General features: G+C 34.2%; 1 protein-coding gene across 2 annotated transcripts in view; it reads left to right on the plus strand.

Annotated features, from left to right (window-relative positions):
* The window catches only part of Gbe1 (1,4-alpha-glucan branching enzyme 1), a 210857-nt gene extending 193858 nt beyond the window's left edge, over positions 1 to 16999 (plus strand). For both annotated transcript variants that reach the window (XM_070030451.1, XM_070030450.1), the window contains exons 15-16: positions 7298 to 7415; positions 16255 to 16999. In XM_070030451.1, coding sequence (XP_069886552.1) covers positions 7298 to 7415; positions 16255 to 16311 — 175 coding nt within the window. In that variant the 3' untranslated portion in view covers positions 16312 to 16999. The remainder of the gene's footprint in view (positions 1 to 7297; positions 7416 to 16254) is intronic.
* The last annotated feature ends 819 nt before the right edge of the window (positions 17000 to 17818 follow it).

Raw genomic sequence — 17818 nt, forward strand, 5'->3', positions numbered from 1 at the left:
TTTTTCTATTTCAATTGTGTAGAGAAATATGTAGTATTCAATTTTTTTTATTATCATTGGATTTGCTATTTACTGATGTGTCATTAAGCATGCTTAAGAACAAAAAAAATGGCATGAAAATGCATTTCAGAAACCAAAGCAATCCATTAATTAATGTGGTAGATAATGCCAATTGAGCCCATCATTCTTTGAGTTTGTTTAGTTCTTATCATACATTCATAAAATATTTGAACTAAGACATAAAACTTGCAAGGATTGTTTATTTTATAGTCTAAAAGGAAAACATTTTGTAGATTAAACAATCACATCCTAACTTATAATAGCAATATGCTTTTGTTTTTCAACTTAATTAAAATATGTGGGTGTCCTTTTAAACTTTTAATGAATGTAGTGTTCACAGATTTAAATGCATATACAACTCAGGCATGAAGATGTTGTTTTTTTCAAGGATGCCAAAATGTTGTGTGAACTAATAAGAAAAGAAAAACATTTTTCCCTTAAGGAAAATGGTTGCATTTTCATGCATTATATAAATGTCCTTTATAGTTACTCAAAACTTCCTACATATTTTGTAGTTCTTTAAATTATTCTTATTTTAAGTTACATTTTATAAATGACACATCATTGGAAGTTTTTTTAATCTAATGTCACAGAAAGAAAACTGAAATTATTATTTTTCCATTAAAATAATATATTCATAAACACTGCATTGTTATAGTTTAGAAAAATAACAAATACTAGAACTCCCACTTTCAATCTAGAATGTTCAATTTTAATGTTGATTTTAGATTTCTGAAATATAGAAATGCCCAAATCAAGTATGTCCACAAATGTACACATGTACATAAAGGTATCTCTTCTGCAGTAATCAACTTATATACTCTTAGGCTAGTGTTGCAAACCAGCACTAGTCTTTCCTATTGTGCATTTCAAAAGATACCAAGGAAAACAAGTACAAACTGTGGTTCATAGTGCTTCTGAATTCAAGACAGGATATAACATGTAATTTAATTATAGAACTAAGAGATGAAGTAAGAGGACAGATCTGTTTGAGATGCCATGTAGCTATAACCTTGGGTTTTGTGGATTATAGAGAGCAATAAATAAAGGACAATTCATGAAATTAAAAAAAGCAGAAAGGTTAGATTAGAATACTGTGGCAAATCCGATGTTCTGTAGTTATCTTTAGATTATTAAAATTAAAACTCTCCTTTGCTTTTCAACTCTTACTTTAAGAGGTGTTTGCTCACAGTTACTTAGAACATTTCTTAGAATTGTTACCTTCATGCTTTCTGCCTTTATTATCAATTATCTCTCCAGACAAGACTTAGCTCTCAGAAGGTATAATGAATGCAATAATGTGTGTGGGTTGATTGAATGACATGTAAACATTATGATAAATTCATATTCTAAGATAAGTCTTTTACACATTCTAGCATTACTTCAATTGGGATACTGCTTACAATGAATGGTAAAGTAGTGTTGCTTTTATGTGCAGTTTATCTTAAAATTATTTCTTAGATTTGTAGATATATGATAAGTACTAACTCTGCTATCTTTATGGTCATTTTGTTACCAGAGAACTCCTTTCTGTCACTCAGTTTGAGATCTCAGGAGCTGTACCTTTCAATAAATTTCCTTTGCTTCATCAGTGGGAGTGAAGTAAGGTTGGTACTGAATGATATAAATGATAGTACTTCTTATATAAAAATCCTCACACTTCCAGCAGACACTTTATCAAGTGGCTGAGCAAACATAGCAGCTTTTGAAGTATTTGAAGAGCCATTGAATTTGAGAGTCTTCATGCCTTCACTGTTCTTTAATCTTATTAGTACAGGCCTCCTTCAATATAGGGCTCTTCCGTGGTTCAAATTTAAGGACATGGATTATAAAATAATGCTTCAAACTTTTTTATCTACTTCAACCTATTGATAGATATATCAAATACTTAGGAGACTCTCGAATTTTAAATAGAAAATCACAGTATTTTAAAAGGCTAATCAAACTGATAGAGACCTATTTCATCTTCATTTTGAAAATATCTCTATTAACAATTCTGTCATTCTCTTCCTCATGTATTTTTCCAAATGTGGCAAGGAAAAACTTTTGGCCCAGTGTTTTAGACAATGAAATGATCACTTGAATGAAATGAGTAAGAAATTTGCCTAAAGCAAATATGATAAGCCTTATAAATTCTGACTCAATGGAATATTAGGAATACTAATTTTATTTAATTATGTTAATAACTTAGGGAGATATCACTTTGTCTCATTTTTTGGTAAAATTTTATCATGTATTTACTCTGGCCTGTTAAAACTTGGAAGCTCAACTTTAGAATTAAACAGAAACTCCATATAAAAACACTTCACCCGATTCATAAATAGATTTTCACTTGCACAAAGTAATCAGATCTATATTTGACAAATGTCTATCCCCTCGCTCTATCACTTAACTATTTTGTCTGTTTTGGGGTACAACTAATCCCACCTTTTATTGCTCTTTTTTCAGACTCTTCACTTTTGAGTACTATCATTTGTACAACTAAAATCTTAATATTATATGTCTGTCAGTATTTATCCTTTTTATCCTTGGACTGTTAAATTCTTGTCTCTTAAACTTCCTGACTTTGTGTTTCCCCTGACCTTTTTACTTTTCCTGATAACTGGATATATCTTCTCAATTTTCATATCCTTCCCTAAGAATAGTAAACATCATTATACTTAACTAACAAAATAAGAACTAATAGCCTAGTCTGGTCTTCAAAACTCTTCATATACTGACATCCAATCCTACCCTTCTCATTGGCTTTCTCTTACTTTATGTCTTTTGTCCCTCTATTTATAGACATTGAAACGCGTACCTTTTCTTTCCTTCCAGTCTGGACATCATATACAAATCTGATATCGTATCTTAATATTATCTTTCATGATCCTAGTTCAGTCTACATATTTAGTGAAGAAATGGTAAAATGGGCAGGGAAGGTGGCTCAGTGGTAGAGTGCTTGCCTCACATGGGTGAGGCCCTGGGTTCAATTCCTCAGCACCACATAAACAGAAAAAGCTAGAAGTGACGCTGTGGCTCAAGTGGTTGAGCACTAGCCTTGAGCTGAATAGCTGAGGGACAGAGTCCAGGCCCAGAATCCAAGCCCCATGACCGATTTCCCCACGCCCCCAAAATGGGGGGCTCATGCCTAGAATCCTACCTACTCAGAAGGCTGAGATCTGTGGGTCATGGTTCAAAGCCAGCTATCTCAGGAAATATCCCTAGGATTCTCTTCTCCAATTAGCCACTAAAAATGCGAGAAGTGGAGCTGTTGATCAAATGGTAGACCATAAGCCTTGAGGACCAGCACAGAAAGAAGGAAAGGAATAAAGGATGGAAAGAAGGGAGAGACAGTTTATTGTATTTTACCCAATATAAAACTTAGCATATGGACTAAGCACCGGGAGCCCAGGCCATAATCCTACCTTCTCAGAAGGCTGAGATATGAAGATCGCTGTTCAAAACAGCCAAGGTAGGAAAATCCATGAGATTCCATTTAACCACAAGAAGCCAGAAGTGGAACTATGGCTGAAGTGGTAGAAATCTAGCCTTGAGCAAAACACTTAGGGAGAACTCAGGACCAGCATGCGCGCATGCATGCGCGCGCGCACACGCGCGCGCGCACAACTCCCCCCCCCCCCATGTCAGGACCAGCGCGCACACGCGCGCACACACACACACGCACACACACACGCACACACACACACACACACACACACACCAATGTAATTTTTCCCTCTTAGTAAATGAGGCTTGTCATCTTAAGTATCAATTTGAGAAGTTTATTGTGAACCTCTTACAAGAAGTCATTATGCTATGTGTAGGGAGGTAGCTGTCGAGGATGACAGACTGTTGAAGTGTCTTGACAAATTAATTCTATGTACTCTGTATTTGCAAACCATATGAAGAATTTTAAAAAAACTCAGATATCTCTGAGTTATAGTTTCAGAGATACATTCTTTTAGCAGAAGAGGGATAATGGGTGGCATCACTTTGATTATAAGTGGATCCTGTTAGTGTATTGGAGGTGGTTATATATGTATATGTGCATGTTAGAAAGGGATTAAAGAATACTTGAGTAAGGATATGCAAATCAGGAAAGTTATTTATTCAAATAACCTCTTTAAAAACTGTCCTAATTTTAAGCAATATTTATAAGAAGTTGAAGTTTCCTGATACTTAAATAATACATTGTAGCGATTAAAATCTTTAATGTTATCCTGGCTGAATTTTCTGAATTTTTATTTAATTTTCTAAAGGACGTTGTTGTGTTACCGGTTTAATAGATGCACATGGCTGGGTAACTCCAAAAATGAAAAGAATAGAAAAAAAATGTCCATTCTGATGATGCATTGATACTTTATGCCTTTCATAATTTCCTCTTCATGATTATAAGTTATATTTATATAAGGCAAATTGTAAACATATTCAGTATGATCCCTTTCAATGTCAAAATAGAAATACTTACATAAGTTTTTTTTTTTTTTTACTATCCTTAAATTGGGAATACAAATATTGGGAAACATTTTTGAAGTTTGTAACTCTAAAATAAATCAGCACATAATAAAAATGTGTGTTCTTTGAAATACACTGTCAGATATGTGTAATCACATAATTTAGTCTTTAAACAATGGCTAATGAATGTTTAAATTTCCTATCATATAACTGAGCTGCTCACTCAAGGAGAAGCTTGTTATGACACAATTGTTATTCAGTGATTCTCAATTTACAGGTTGGAAATTTGATGCTAAAATTGCTTTTGTTGGCCATTTTCTTGTTAATCAGTAACTTATTCTTACTTTAAGAGCTATAAAATCATTCTAGTACATTATTCTTTAAACTGTATTTTTTCTGAATATTAACCCAAGATTTTAGAGAACAAGATTGAAAGAAAGTGGTATGATAAAAATTTTAATATTTTTTTCATTCTTCAGTACTTCATATATTTACTATGTCACCAGCTATTTTCCTTCATTATGTTTGTTAGTAGGCTTAAATAATTTTTATCTACATTGTCTCTAGAATATTCCTGTGACTACTACTTTAGTAGACCTTCCTTGAATATCTCTCTTATTCACTTTTCCTCATCTCTCCCTCTTTAAATGCATTACTATTCCAAATATCAGCTTCAGTGTGAATTAGAGAATATTGACCTGGAATAGCTAATACAGAGCCCTTATTTATTTTTTAATATTTTTATTATCTTTAAGTACTTGTACAAAGGTGTTGCCATTCAACAAAGCAGTTTATGAATGCAGTGCATCTTGTTCAACGCCATCCCCTTCAGCATTCTCACCCAATGCTACCAAGCCGCCATCCCCTCACTTTGGTTAATAATATGGGATATGCATTGATTTTTTTTTCCATTTGACAAAGTCTATCTATTCAGTGTATCTTGATCTGTCACCTCTTTCAACATTAATGGTCAGAGTCCAATCCCTGAATTCCAGCACCAGAACCAGCATAAAAATGGGGGAGGGATGGATGTACTCAAGAATTCAATGCATCTGCCACAGAATTTAAAAAAAAGAAAAAAAGAAAAGAAAAGTCTCCACATAGAGCTCCCTATGACCCAGCAATCCCACCTTTGGGCATTTATCCAAATGATCACAAACAAGACCATACTAAAGCTACCAGCACAACTATGTTTATCGCAGCATTATTCACCATAGCTATGTTACCAACCCAGATGCCCCTCAGTAGATGAATGGATCAAGAAAATGTGATATATATATATATATATATATATATATATATATATATATATAATATGTATCACACAAATAGGCACTGCCCTATTTCTTAGGAAATGGAATGACTTGGAAAAAATTATATTCAGTGAAGTAAGCCAGGCCCAAAGAAACATAGGTCCTATGGTTTCCCTTATCTTTAATATCTAGTATATGTATGAGACAAGCAGGAAAGTTCAAAAGCTATGTACATATGACCATATAAGATGATGGTAAGTGAAATTTACCCCAAGATAGGGACACGAGATTTTATCTTTCTTGTTCTTTTTAATGTACTTATAATGTTCTATGTGATTTTTTTTTGTTTCTTTGTATGTTCTTCCTCCATGGTGCAACCCCTGTTGTCACTGTAAAAAAAAAAAAAGAAAAAGAAAAAGAGAAAGAAAGAAAGAAAGAAAGAAAAGAAAAGAAAAAGAAAAAATAAGGGAAAGGGCAGATCCCTTACTTCTAACGAGCGGTTTTGTGGCACATCCACCTGTGTCTGATCCACAGTGTTCCAAATGATTGAACATTGCTCATTACTCACATGAACTAATTTTGCTATAAAATTTGAGATTAAGGATTCATGTACAGGGAAAATATAAAACACTAACCTATCCTTGGAGTGGAAAAATTAAGATCTCTAGAGAATAATGTATAGTTGAATGTGTAAATTTGTATGCCATTCTATTTTTTATGCATATTGAGCATATGCATATGTTTAAGCTAATAATGCTGAAATGTCAGCTGTTAGAGCTGGGGGTGTAGGAGAGTACAAAAGTATTTGTCCAGCATCTTGGGAACCCGGTTTTGATCCTCACTAATGCAAAGAGGGGAAAATCACATGTTAAATTATAGGAGATCACTTGACTCACAGATTAGCCCTGTCCTGATAGCAGTGCACCATCCAAAGCAATGAAGAAACAGGAATGCTGCTGCGCTCCACACTCCTCAGAGCACATGTGGCCATTTTGTTCACTCTGTCCTTAATGTGATCATGAGGACCGAGTAAATCTAACTAAATTCAGAGTTGGGGAAAGAGGAAAAACTCCTGAAATTAGGAATGTTCAGATATTGTAGAATTATATTTAGTGTGTTCCCATATTGAATATTCTTGATTATTTCAAAGGTTACTATATAATAAACTTAATCTTTATGATTTTTTCAAGTAGTAATAGTCCTAAAGAATCAAATTTCTCTTTAATATAGAAAACCTCCTTCAAATAGAATAGATTGGTTGAAGAGGAGATTCACTGTTAATAGAGGTATTCAGTCCAGCAAGGGATAATGACTTGATGAACTAATATAATAGAAGTGTAACAGGATCTCATGGGTGCATGGACTAAATAGCCTATAAAACCCCTGTTAACATGAGAATCTCTGCTATGTTGAAGAAAAAAGTAAGTGAGTACACTACACAAATCATGACTGAACAGTGTTCAGACCACTCACTTTTAAATTGCCATTTCATAACACATTTTATATCTCCTACTCCTGAATCGTTGTGAATTCCTTAAGGGCTGTACATTTAAAATTGTGCTAGATTCAGATGCAGCAGAATATGGAGGACATCAGAGACTGGACCACAACACCGATTTCTTTTCTGAGGCTTTTGAACATAATGGACGTCCCTATTCTCTTTTGGTAAGTAAGACTCTAGCTATTTTCATTCAATTTTAATTTAATCCTCTATTTTTGTGGGAGTGGTTTTGTGGAGTGAAACAACTCTTCAAATAGCAGCATACAAGAAATAGGAGCTAGGAAAATCAGATATATTGTATGGTACTGGACTGAACAATATCTTGCAAAAAATAGTAAAACTATTTGAGGACTCTTGGAGAAATTTGAGTGCTAATGAGATTAAAATCACTTCTCAACTATTGAGAGGAAGGCAGTTTTAAATTCTTGCTAGTTATGAGTATGTCTACTATTTTGCTCCCTTACAGTTTAAGCTATGCTGTAATATTTTATGTTAAACAGATTCCTTCATTATTGACTAATGGAGTTTAATTTAAAACATCTTAAAGGAATCAAATGAAATATGCATCTTTTTTCAGAATAAATTCAAACTTGAGTCCCTTCTAAATATAAAATTCAGTTTTAGTCAAATTAGTGAAGAAAGTTTTATATACATTTTTTTACATTATAGTGTTCACACAGACAATGGAATATTGCTTTAAAGTCCTAGTTATAAATTTCTTTAATGATGTAAGATGTGGAAATTTACTAGATTTGGGGAAAAATTTTTACTGTATTACAGAATACAGTAGCCTCAAAGCCATGCCTGCTTTGTATTATCTTACTTTTCTTTGTTTTTGTTTTCCTGGCTGATTAGATATATGCCCCTAACCTCATTTGTTTTATTTCCCATGGGAGGTATTGGATTAAGGTGTGTTTCACATTCTTAATACCAGGACCTTATCTAACACATTTGTGGATTCATCTTATCTATTAAAGCTCTGAATTTGATCATTTCTTTTCACTTTTCAAAATTTCCCTGTTAATTAAGCAAGAGAATCTTTATGCTGGTCCAGAGTTACCTGGTTTCCTATTTGTTCTTCCCTTACAATGGTTCTGATCCTTCATTTCTCTAACATTTGTAGTAATATATCTACAACTGATATTCCATACATAAATGAAATCAGTGTGGGCATTTTCATGATTTAATTTTCATACTGGAGATAGGAAACTGCAATGACCACAAAGGAATTTAATATTGCTTTAAGTGTGTGTGTGTGTGTGTGTGTGTGTGTGTGTGTGTGTGTGTGTGTGTGTGTGTGTGTGTGTGTGTGTGTGTGTGTGTGTGTGTTGGTAGCCCAATATGCTTGTAGATACAAGAAGACGTGCATATGTATGTTTGTGCTATTTGCATTTTTTAAATTTTTTATTGTAAAGGTGATGGAGAAAGGGGTTATAAGTCAGATAATGAATACATTTCTTTTTGAACAGTGTCACTCAATCCTTCATTTTCTCCTAGTTCCCCCACCCCTTTATTCCCTTAAGCTGTATTCTGTACCCTTTGACTTGTACATAGAGTATCTGATTTGGGGAGGAGAAAGGGAAGCACAGAGATGGTGGAACAAAGGGTGAACTAATTCAGCAAGACACTCAGAAGACACTATGTTGGAAATGAACTGAGCATATGTATTTTAAAGAGCGAAATAAAGAGTGCTATCAGACTCCTTCTTCAAAGATTTACTACTCCAGTATTCAGAGTGTTTGATTTTGACAGGTGAAATAAGATGGATAAAATTAGTTCCAGAAGTGAATAAGAACAATAGCTTAACTCTCTTAAATAACGGAAAGGGTTTAAGAGTCCTGAGTTTAAAAAAGATGATTCAGGTCTCTAGTGCTGAAAAACAGCACTGGACTGCAAAAAACCAAGTTGAACTGATTTAACTAGAAGGAAGAGATTTGAAAGATTTAGCTCTGAATTAGCTCTGAATTTGATGTTTTTTTTCACTTTTCAAAATTTCTCTGTTAATTAAGCAAGAGAATCTTTTTTTTAAAGACTGTTTAAAGACTCAATCATGTATTTCAACAAATGCTTTGGGTTTTTGTTGGTTTCTTTTTTCCTTTTAGAAAAAAAGGTCTGGCAATAGAGTGAAAATGTCACAAATTTTCAAGTACCCTGTCTTCTGACTACCAGTGTTCATAACTGGAGTCACTTAAATCTTTCAACCTCAGTATTCTTCATCCCTGAAAAGAAGATTAATAGGAAGATCAGTGCTAGGACATACCCTCCCTGCAACAACATGAAGTTGATTTCTTCTCTTTTTCTTCCTTCCTTTTTAATTTTTTTTTTTGCACATGTTGAAAATGCAGTACCACTGTGCTACATCCTCTCTCTAATGAGCTTCTTAGAGGCATATATTCATTAATGTGTCCAGTTTTGGGGAACTGCAGAACATTATATTATATACATTTAAAAGTAATTGTTATCATCACTGATCAATTTTAAACATGTCCAGACATTAAGTACTTTAAGGGCCTTAGAAAAATCCTGAGTATTGATACCCCCACTAATGCACAAAATAAAAATTTATTAGGTCAGGAATGGTGATGCTCACTGTAACCCAAGCTACTTGGAAGGCACAGATTGAAAGGATCAGGGAGTTGAAGGCCAGACCAGGTAAAAATTTAGTAGGGAGATTTCATCTCAACAAAGAAGCAGACATGGCAGAGCATAGCTGTGATCCCAGCCATGGGAGGATTGTGATTGGATACCATCCCTAGCCAAAAGTGGGAGAACCTATTTAAAATATAATGAAAGCAGAAAATGGTAGAATGCCTGCTTAGCAAGGCCAAGACCATGAGAACTGCAAAAGAAAATGATTCAGTGTGTGTGTGCGCGCACACACATGTGCGCATGTGTGTGTATGATTGAATTGAACAGAAAATGCCTTGGCGTTTTTTATTTTGTAAGAGCAAAGATAGTCTATCATAATTGAAACAAGTCAAGTAGCTAGTGGTGACGGCAGCCGGATTACATTTTGAGCTGTAATTGAATTGATCTGGCAAACATAGAATGCATAGTTGAAAATGCAGGCTGTGTCTAAAGCCTCAATGACACATGTGGAGGAACACAGGAAAAGAGCTTAACTATTGACTGTGGATAGAATTCTTATCCAGGTGGGTCAGGAAGAAGAGAGTTAACCTTGTTTGCCAGGAGCAACTTCTTGTTTTCCGTGACTTCACTGAATTCTAGAATTCTTCATTTAAGTCAGTCTCTTGGCTCCATGTAAAATGATCAACTAAGTGTGTTCATGTAGAAGCAAAAGCTCAGGTGAATTGGTAAAATAAAGAAAATGAGCTTCCTCTGCCAGACTATTCTACAAAGAGTCAGAGGGGAGAAAAATCGCATGAGCTGATTCTTACAATAGCATCTCTTAATGAAGATCCTTATTAAATGGATTCATTTGTTCTGGAATCTATCCTTTCAGGTTGCTAGAACAGCATCCTAAGTGGGTCACTACTTGTGAGATCGCACCTGCCTCCCACACTCCTTGAATAAAGGGAGGAAGAATATAACTTTTCCTCCTCCATGAAGTTTCCACCCATCATATCTAGTGCACAGCCTTTGCTAAAGCTTAATTTGCAAGCTCAATAATCCAAAGGATCTGCTGAATAAGTGTCAAATCTGTTTTCAAAGATAGCAACAAACAGAGCTTGGAGGAATCTTAAAATAGCCGTTCATTGCTGCCGCATCAGCAGGTACGCCCCCAGCGTTGTCTCTGTGCTCCCTGGGTTGAAACTGTGAAGCCTGGGATAGCTCTGTGTACCACCATTCAAACTATTTTCTAAGGCCAGGCTACCTCACAAATGAAAAAAAAAAAAAAAATAGAAAAAGTGATAGGGCGGAACTTTTCCATTTTGAGTTACAGGCAGTTACTGAAAACTACATTTTAGGATCATCACTGTATTTTAGTTTTTGATATATGAATTTACATATAAATGATATGTTAATTAGTGCATGGGGGCTGGAAAAGCTTCATTTCTGTTCCCTGGTTCATGAATTAAAATCCTGTGGCACAAATAAGACAACAGTGAATAGTGAGTCTCAAATGAGTTAGATTTCTTTACAGCAGCTAAAGCACTCTCACTGATAAAATTGTGAATATAGTAAAAAGTTTAACATTAACCTCTTTGCCAACTGAGTTCTTTACGAAGATGAAATAGATCTGTTTATTCCTATTTGAAATTTGGAGATTTATGAGTAGATTTTTGTACTAGGTAAAGGATTTAGGAACAATATCTCTGCCATTGTTCCTCATTTGTTAAATATTCAAATATTTTTTGGCTCCGTAAAAAAACTATAAAAATAAATTTAGTTTTTTTTCTGCCTGAAAAGTTTTCAAACTAAAAGGTGATGCATTATAGTGTTTCTAAATTAGGTAATATACATTTCTATATGGAAATGATTAATAATATAACTTTTCTCCTGATACTAATACAATGAGATAGAATATCATTTTTGTTTAGAAAATGTTTTATAAACTAAAGCACATATTTGAAGACTAAAGTTACCTTAACTGTCAGTTTATTTAAAGAAAAATATATGTTACACTCTTAAAAGGATCAACCTACTTCTCCTTGAATGATGTTTTCATTCCTATCAATATTATTATGTACTATTGCTTATTTACCCCTTTCCAAACCAACAAATTAAGTTTGTGGTACGATACATTTTTAATATAAAAATTTCCTCTTTGTGTATGTTGAGCATGATGCCTTCAAAATTGTATAGAAAAATAACACTTTACCAGGCTCATCAATGCACTCAGTTACATTTTCAGTCATACTGTTTAGTATGTTAATTAAGTCATGAAAATAATCAAAATAACTTGTGGAAGTGGAATTCATTAGGCTCTCAATAAATGGATGAGTTTATACATTGCTGTTCTGCTTCCTTGAAACAACTTGACTATGAATATAACTGGCAAAACAAGTGAAAATGATAGACACATATTTCATATTATCTCCTCTGTTCTCAGTGTGATTGTATTGATCATAACAATTGATCAATACCTTTACTAGCACATATTGTTTGCAATATGCATACTGCATAATTTCCATGTATACTACATTATAACTTTATCTTTAAATGTACTAGAACACTTCTTTTTTTTCCTGTCAGTCTTGGAGCTTGAGCTCTGGGCCTGGGTGTTGTCCTTCAGCACCTTCAGCTCAAGGCTAGTGCTCTACCACTGAGCCACAAGACCACTTCTGGTTTTCTGGTGGTTTACTGAGATAAGAGTTTCATGGATTTTCCTGCCTTGGCTAGCTTTCAACCATGAACCTCAGATCTCAGCCTTCTGAGTACCTAGGATTACAGGTGTGAGCCACAAGTGCCCGGTGAACATTTCTTTTTTAATCTATTTGTGTTCATGATTTGGGGGACATACATGAATACAATTTATTTTTGAATGAAATGATAGGAATGATCCATGTTTGTAATTGTTTCTTCTTAACGATTAGAGCTGATTATCATCAGTCTTTGGATATAAGTGGTAATCATTTATGGTGAATTAAATTGATTTAAATACACAGTAATCTAGTAAAGTATAAGACTAAATTTTTTTATATATCAAAACATTTATATTTGGGGATATGCATATATATATATATATATATATATATAACTTACCTAGAGAACTTAATAGATTTCAAATAAAAATTAAGCCAAATACACTTATTTTTTAATTTTTAAAATTATCTTCCAATACTTGTACAGAGGAGTTGCCATTTAACAAATTAGTTTATGAATATAGTATATCTTGATCAATGTAACCCCTTTCAATATTCTCATCCTTCCTCTGCCAACCCTTCAATTTTTTGAGCAGCTAGAGTTAAGAAAAATCACATGCTTTCTTTCATGTTACTTATACCACAGAGGCTCTCGAGCAACATAAATACATTCTGGTAATTAACATTGCTGAGACCAAATATAATTACACAATATTCCTGTTAATGACATAATATAATTATCAACTGAAGGTTTTTGAGCAGTGACTATTAAAAGGCCTCGAAGTGTGACTAGAATTGGTGTCATGAATTTCCTTGCAGAAAGTGACCAGCATCACTTAGTGAGAGCTCTTGGAGCATTTTTCTTTAACTAGTAAATGCCAAAGTAGAAAATGAGGTGCAGATTGCAAACTTGAACTCTGGTCTCCTTTAATTGACTCCTAAATTTAAGCTAGCTAAAATATCAAAAATTCTAATGAGAGTAAGACTATCTATAAATTATCGGCCTGTAGGTGTTATTTACATTTCATTAATGAAATCCTTAGGAGGATATGAAGTACAGAAGATACCACAACTGCATAGGATCCAAGAGCCAATTGACTGGATTTGTCCTGATAGATGACTATGCCACACAGAGAGAGAGACTGTTCATTATCTGTCCTAAGCCTGATTAATGTGCTTCACTGAGACTTTATCAGGAGACTTGGATTTATCAGAGTGCTTTCACCAGTTTTGTGGGATAATATCTTATCAGAGAAATGATTTTAATACAGAGGGAACTGAGAAATTTGCACCCAGTTTCTAGTGGTATGGAGAAATTTAGACTGCTCTTCAGTGTTCAGATTTTTGTTTGCTATTTAAAATCTCCTAGCCTACCAATTAGTTAAACCCATAACTATGATCCTTAATTCTACATAGACTTCAATATGAAATACATTTATAAAACTAAAGGTAAATAAAAGTGACATAAAAAACTGTTTACCTTGACATAAGTCCAATTTGTTCTTCTATTTTGCCTGCAAATAAATGCACAGACACACCAGAATTTTTTTTAAAAAGTATATATACATGTGTATGTGTGTGTGTGTGTGTGTGTGTGTGTGTGTGTGTGTGTGTGTATAATGATTTGACTTCTTAAGGGAAATTTCTTGAAGGACAGATTTAATGCCTTAATTTGTGCATATATTGAAGGGGGAGTGGATTTAATTAGAAGGTTAATTTCTTGTATTTCTGCATACTGGATTTGACCTTATTTTTTTGTCTATGGATGAATAATGGAATTCTTTAGGCTGGGTCTGTCTTGGTCATTGACAAGCCCAGCTTGTTCAAGGATATACCTAGTTTCTGTTTGATGAGCTGGTCTCTTACTATATTACATATCACAGCTAAAGAGAAAATATTACATAGAAGGCATGCATTAACAGTTACATTCTCCTATGTTTTAAAAGGTGTAAGATTAGGGCTAGGAAGTTGGCTCAGTGATAGAGTGATTGCCTTGCATGCATGAGGCCCTGAGTTCAATTCCTCAGCACCACATAAGCAGAAAAAAGCCGGAAGTGGCACTGTAACTCAAGTGGTAGGTGCTAGCCTTGAGTTGAAGAGCTGAGGGACAGCACCCAGGCCTAGAGTTCAGTCTCCACAACTGACCAAAAAAAAAAAAAAGTTAATTTGATTTCCCCACATGTACACATGTAATTACTAAAGGGACAGAATATTTATATTTAGAAATATTTGGTGGCAAAGCAAGATATTGAACTATAACCAACTATTAACATTTATGAAATCTTTCTCAGATGAATATAACTGTCCAAATCACAATTACTTCTAATTAACGATAAGAAAAACTGTTCCTTCACCATTATATTCATAAATTTCCTAAAATGCAACCATCTAAAAACTCCCATAATCTTCTGTGTTCAAGAACACCCAGCCCAACTGGTGTCTGAATTTTTTTTAGTGTAATAAGAAACCTTAGGGAAAAACATTGTATGTGTTTGCAGAGTTAAAAATAGATTGGACATACATGTCTTATTCAGTGAAAATGAGATTCTGGTTTTATTTTTCTTTCTAAAATGTTTGTATTGTCCTTTTAGTTCTAAAATGGAAGGGTTTTTGTTTTTGTTTTTGTTTTGTGTTGATTGTATTGTAACCTTAAGTCAGGCTTTCACTCAGAGATAAAGTAACAATATTAACAAAGTCAGAAGGGTAGAGATTGTCATAATGATGACAACCATCTGTGTTATTTATACTGTTAACTAAGATAATTCCTAAGTATTGCTGTATAGACTACACATAGATAAGCGTCAAGCCATCAGATTACTTCTGAATTTAGTAAAAGTGATAGCCTATATCAGCACACTAGAGAACTTTTTTTAAATACCCACATATTGATCCACTATTATTCCTTTCTTCATCATGTATTTTTTAGTCCAGTCAACAGTGGAATCTGCTGTTTTTACAACTTCAGAGGGAGGGAAAGAAGTTGGGGAGGTAGGGAGGGAAGGAAAGGTAGGGGAAAAACAAAGGAGGGGGTAATAATGTAGATAGGAAATGTACTCATTACCTTATGTATGTAATTGTAACCCCTTTGGACAGTATCTTTACAATAAAAATATATATTTAATAAAAATGTTAAAAAAAAAAAAAGAATTCGGATAGGGGAAGAATTTGACACCTGAAACACTGTGACTGGAGCCTCAAGGTAAAGAATGAGGAAGATGGAAGGAAGGAGGAAGTGAATCAGGATTATTCAGTGTCTGTAAGGGGGGTGTATTTCTGTTTCATGATTTCAATTGAGTTAAAATGTGAAGGGGGCTAAAATGCACATGGATCCCTCTGTTTTGGTTTGTAAAATGAACAGGGAAATGGAGTGCGGGTGGTTAAAGCATCGTTATAAAAAGGAAGACAACATATTGCATCCAACTATCTAAACAAAGTAAAATTATACAACTTCCAGGTAGTCATGTATTCCACCTCATTGTGGTTAAACGTGGAACTAGGAGTACCATTTATGTATTCATCTGCAATGAATGTTGCTTTTAATAAGTAATATGGAGCCCTCTAGTGGTGATGATTTTAGAATAATCTTACCTTTGGCTCTGTAAGTTTGAGCCTTCTCAGGTGCAACAGTTAAAAAATACCAGTGATTTCAGTCAGATGTGAGACTGTGCCACTTTGACATAATGACAACATGTTCAGTATTTCTTCCAATCACACTGACATGATTGTGTTGATTTAGGTGTACATTCCAAGCCGAGTGGCCCTCATCCTACAGAATGTGGATCTGCCAAACTGAAGAAACCTGATCTCAGCTCACCACAGACAGATATGTGTCACTTGCTGGTTCTTGTCACTGAGTTTATAATATGTAAGCTTTTCACATACAGCTGTCTAGCCAAAACGTCATATCAAAATTCAATGTTGCTTTATGCAAATAGATCAGGCCTCGCTTGAAGAAGTAGAGGGGGGAGATTATGTTTAAATTTTTAGCAATCCATATTTCTAAGCCATGGAAGCAGCTTGGGTTCTCAAAGGAAGTATGCTATATAATATCTTGAAATGTTTTGCTTTCCTAACAAATTGTTTGATCCTTTTAATTTCAGTTTATGAATTCTATATTCTATATAAGAATATTCGTTGAGTGTGTATAGTGTTTTTTAAAAGTGGATATTTAGTGGCCTTATTTGTTATATCTATTGATCTACATTATGAGGAACAGAGTTGCTTTCTTTGTTTCTCCAAATTATGTTTATAAATAATTGTAATAAATATGTAGGACTAATGTGAAACCAGGAATTGTATCAAACATAGCATAAAAAGGCCTTTATCACATGAACTCACTTTTTGTTTTATTTTGTGATCTTTTTTATTCACATATTATTTTGGTAGATGGTGATATCTGAAGTCTTAACAAATACATAACACAGAATTGAAGCACTTTTGAAAAGTGTCTTTTACTTTACCCAATAAAAATAATTGCAAAATTGCCCATGTTAATGTTTATTTTGCGGTGCCATAGAGGGACTGATTTGGAGTGAACATTAACGTGGATCGTCACCACTCTGATACTTTCTCCCATGTTTTCATGCACTTGCTTATACATGATGTTTGTTTGCTTATTGGCCAGTCATAGTGCTTGATCTCAGGGCATGGGGCACTGTTCCTGAGCCTCTTTGTGCGCAAGGCTAGCATTCTACCACTTGAGTCCACACAACCACATCTGGCTTTTTCTGAGTTGTTTACTGGAGATAAGAGTCTCATGGTTTTTCCTCTCCCAAGCTGGCTTTGAACTGCAATCCTCAGATCTCAGCCTCCTAAGTAGCTGGGATTACAGGGGTGAGCCACCAGAGCCCAGTTAACTTGTGCATTTTTTAGGAAACGTTTTGTAACTTAAAATTATGTTAAGAGTCAGCTCTCTATTTCAATTCAGTGCTATACTCTTTTATAATAGTGCCTCTACTTTTTTTTATATAATAGTTTCTGGTTCACCCATCATTGGCAAACATCTTATTGTAACTGAGAATTTATGATATATTGATGAGAAATAATGTGTCACTTTTTTAAATTACCTAAGCAGTTGTACAAAGGGTTTTCAGTTAAACAAATCAATTTACAAGTATGGTGAATTTGATCAAGGTCCTTTGATCATTCTCCTGAATCTCTCCGAATCCCATTCATCCCCTCACATATATACATTAAATATTATGGCAGTATTTGCCACCCTTTTCTCTTGATTCAATTTCCCCTCCTCTCCTTGACCTCCCCACTTCATGACAAAACATATTTCAGCTTCCTGGTATTAT

This window comes from Dipodomys merriami, unplaced genomic scaffold (assembly GCF_024711535.1).
Source record: "Dipodomys merriami isolate MVZ:Mamm:240054 unplaced genomic scaffold, mDipMer1.0.p SCAF_2, whole genome shotgun sequence".
NCBI classification, from domain to species: Eukaryota; Metazoa; Chordata; class Mammalia; order Rodentia; family Heteromyidae; genus Dipodomys; species Dipodomys merriami.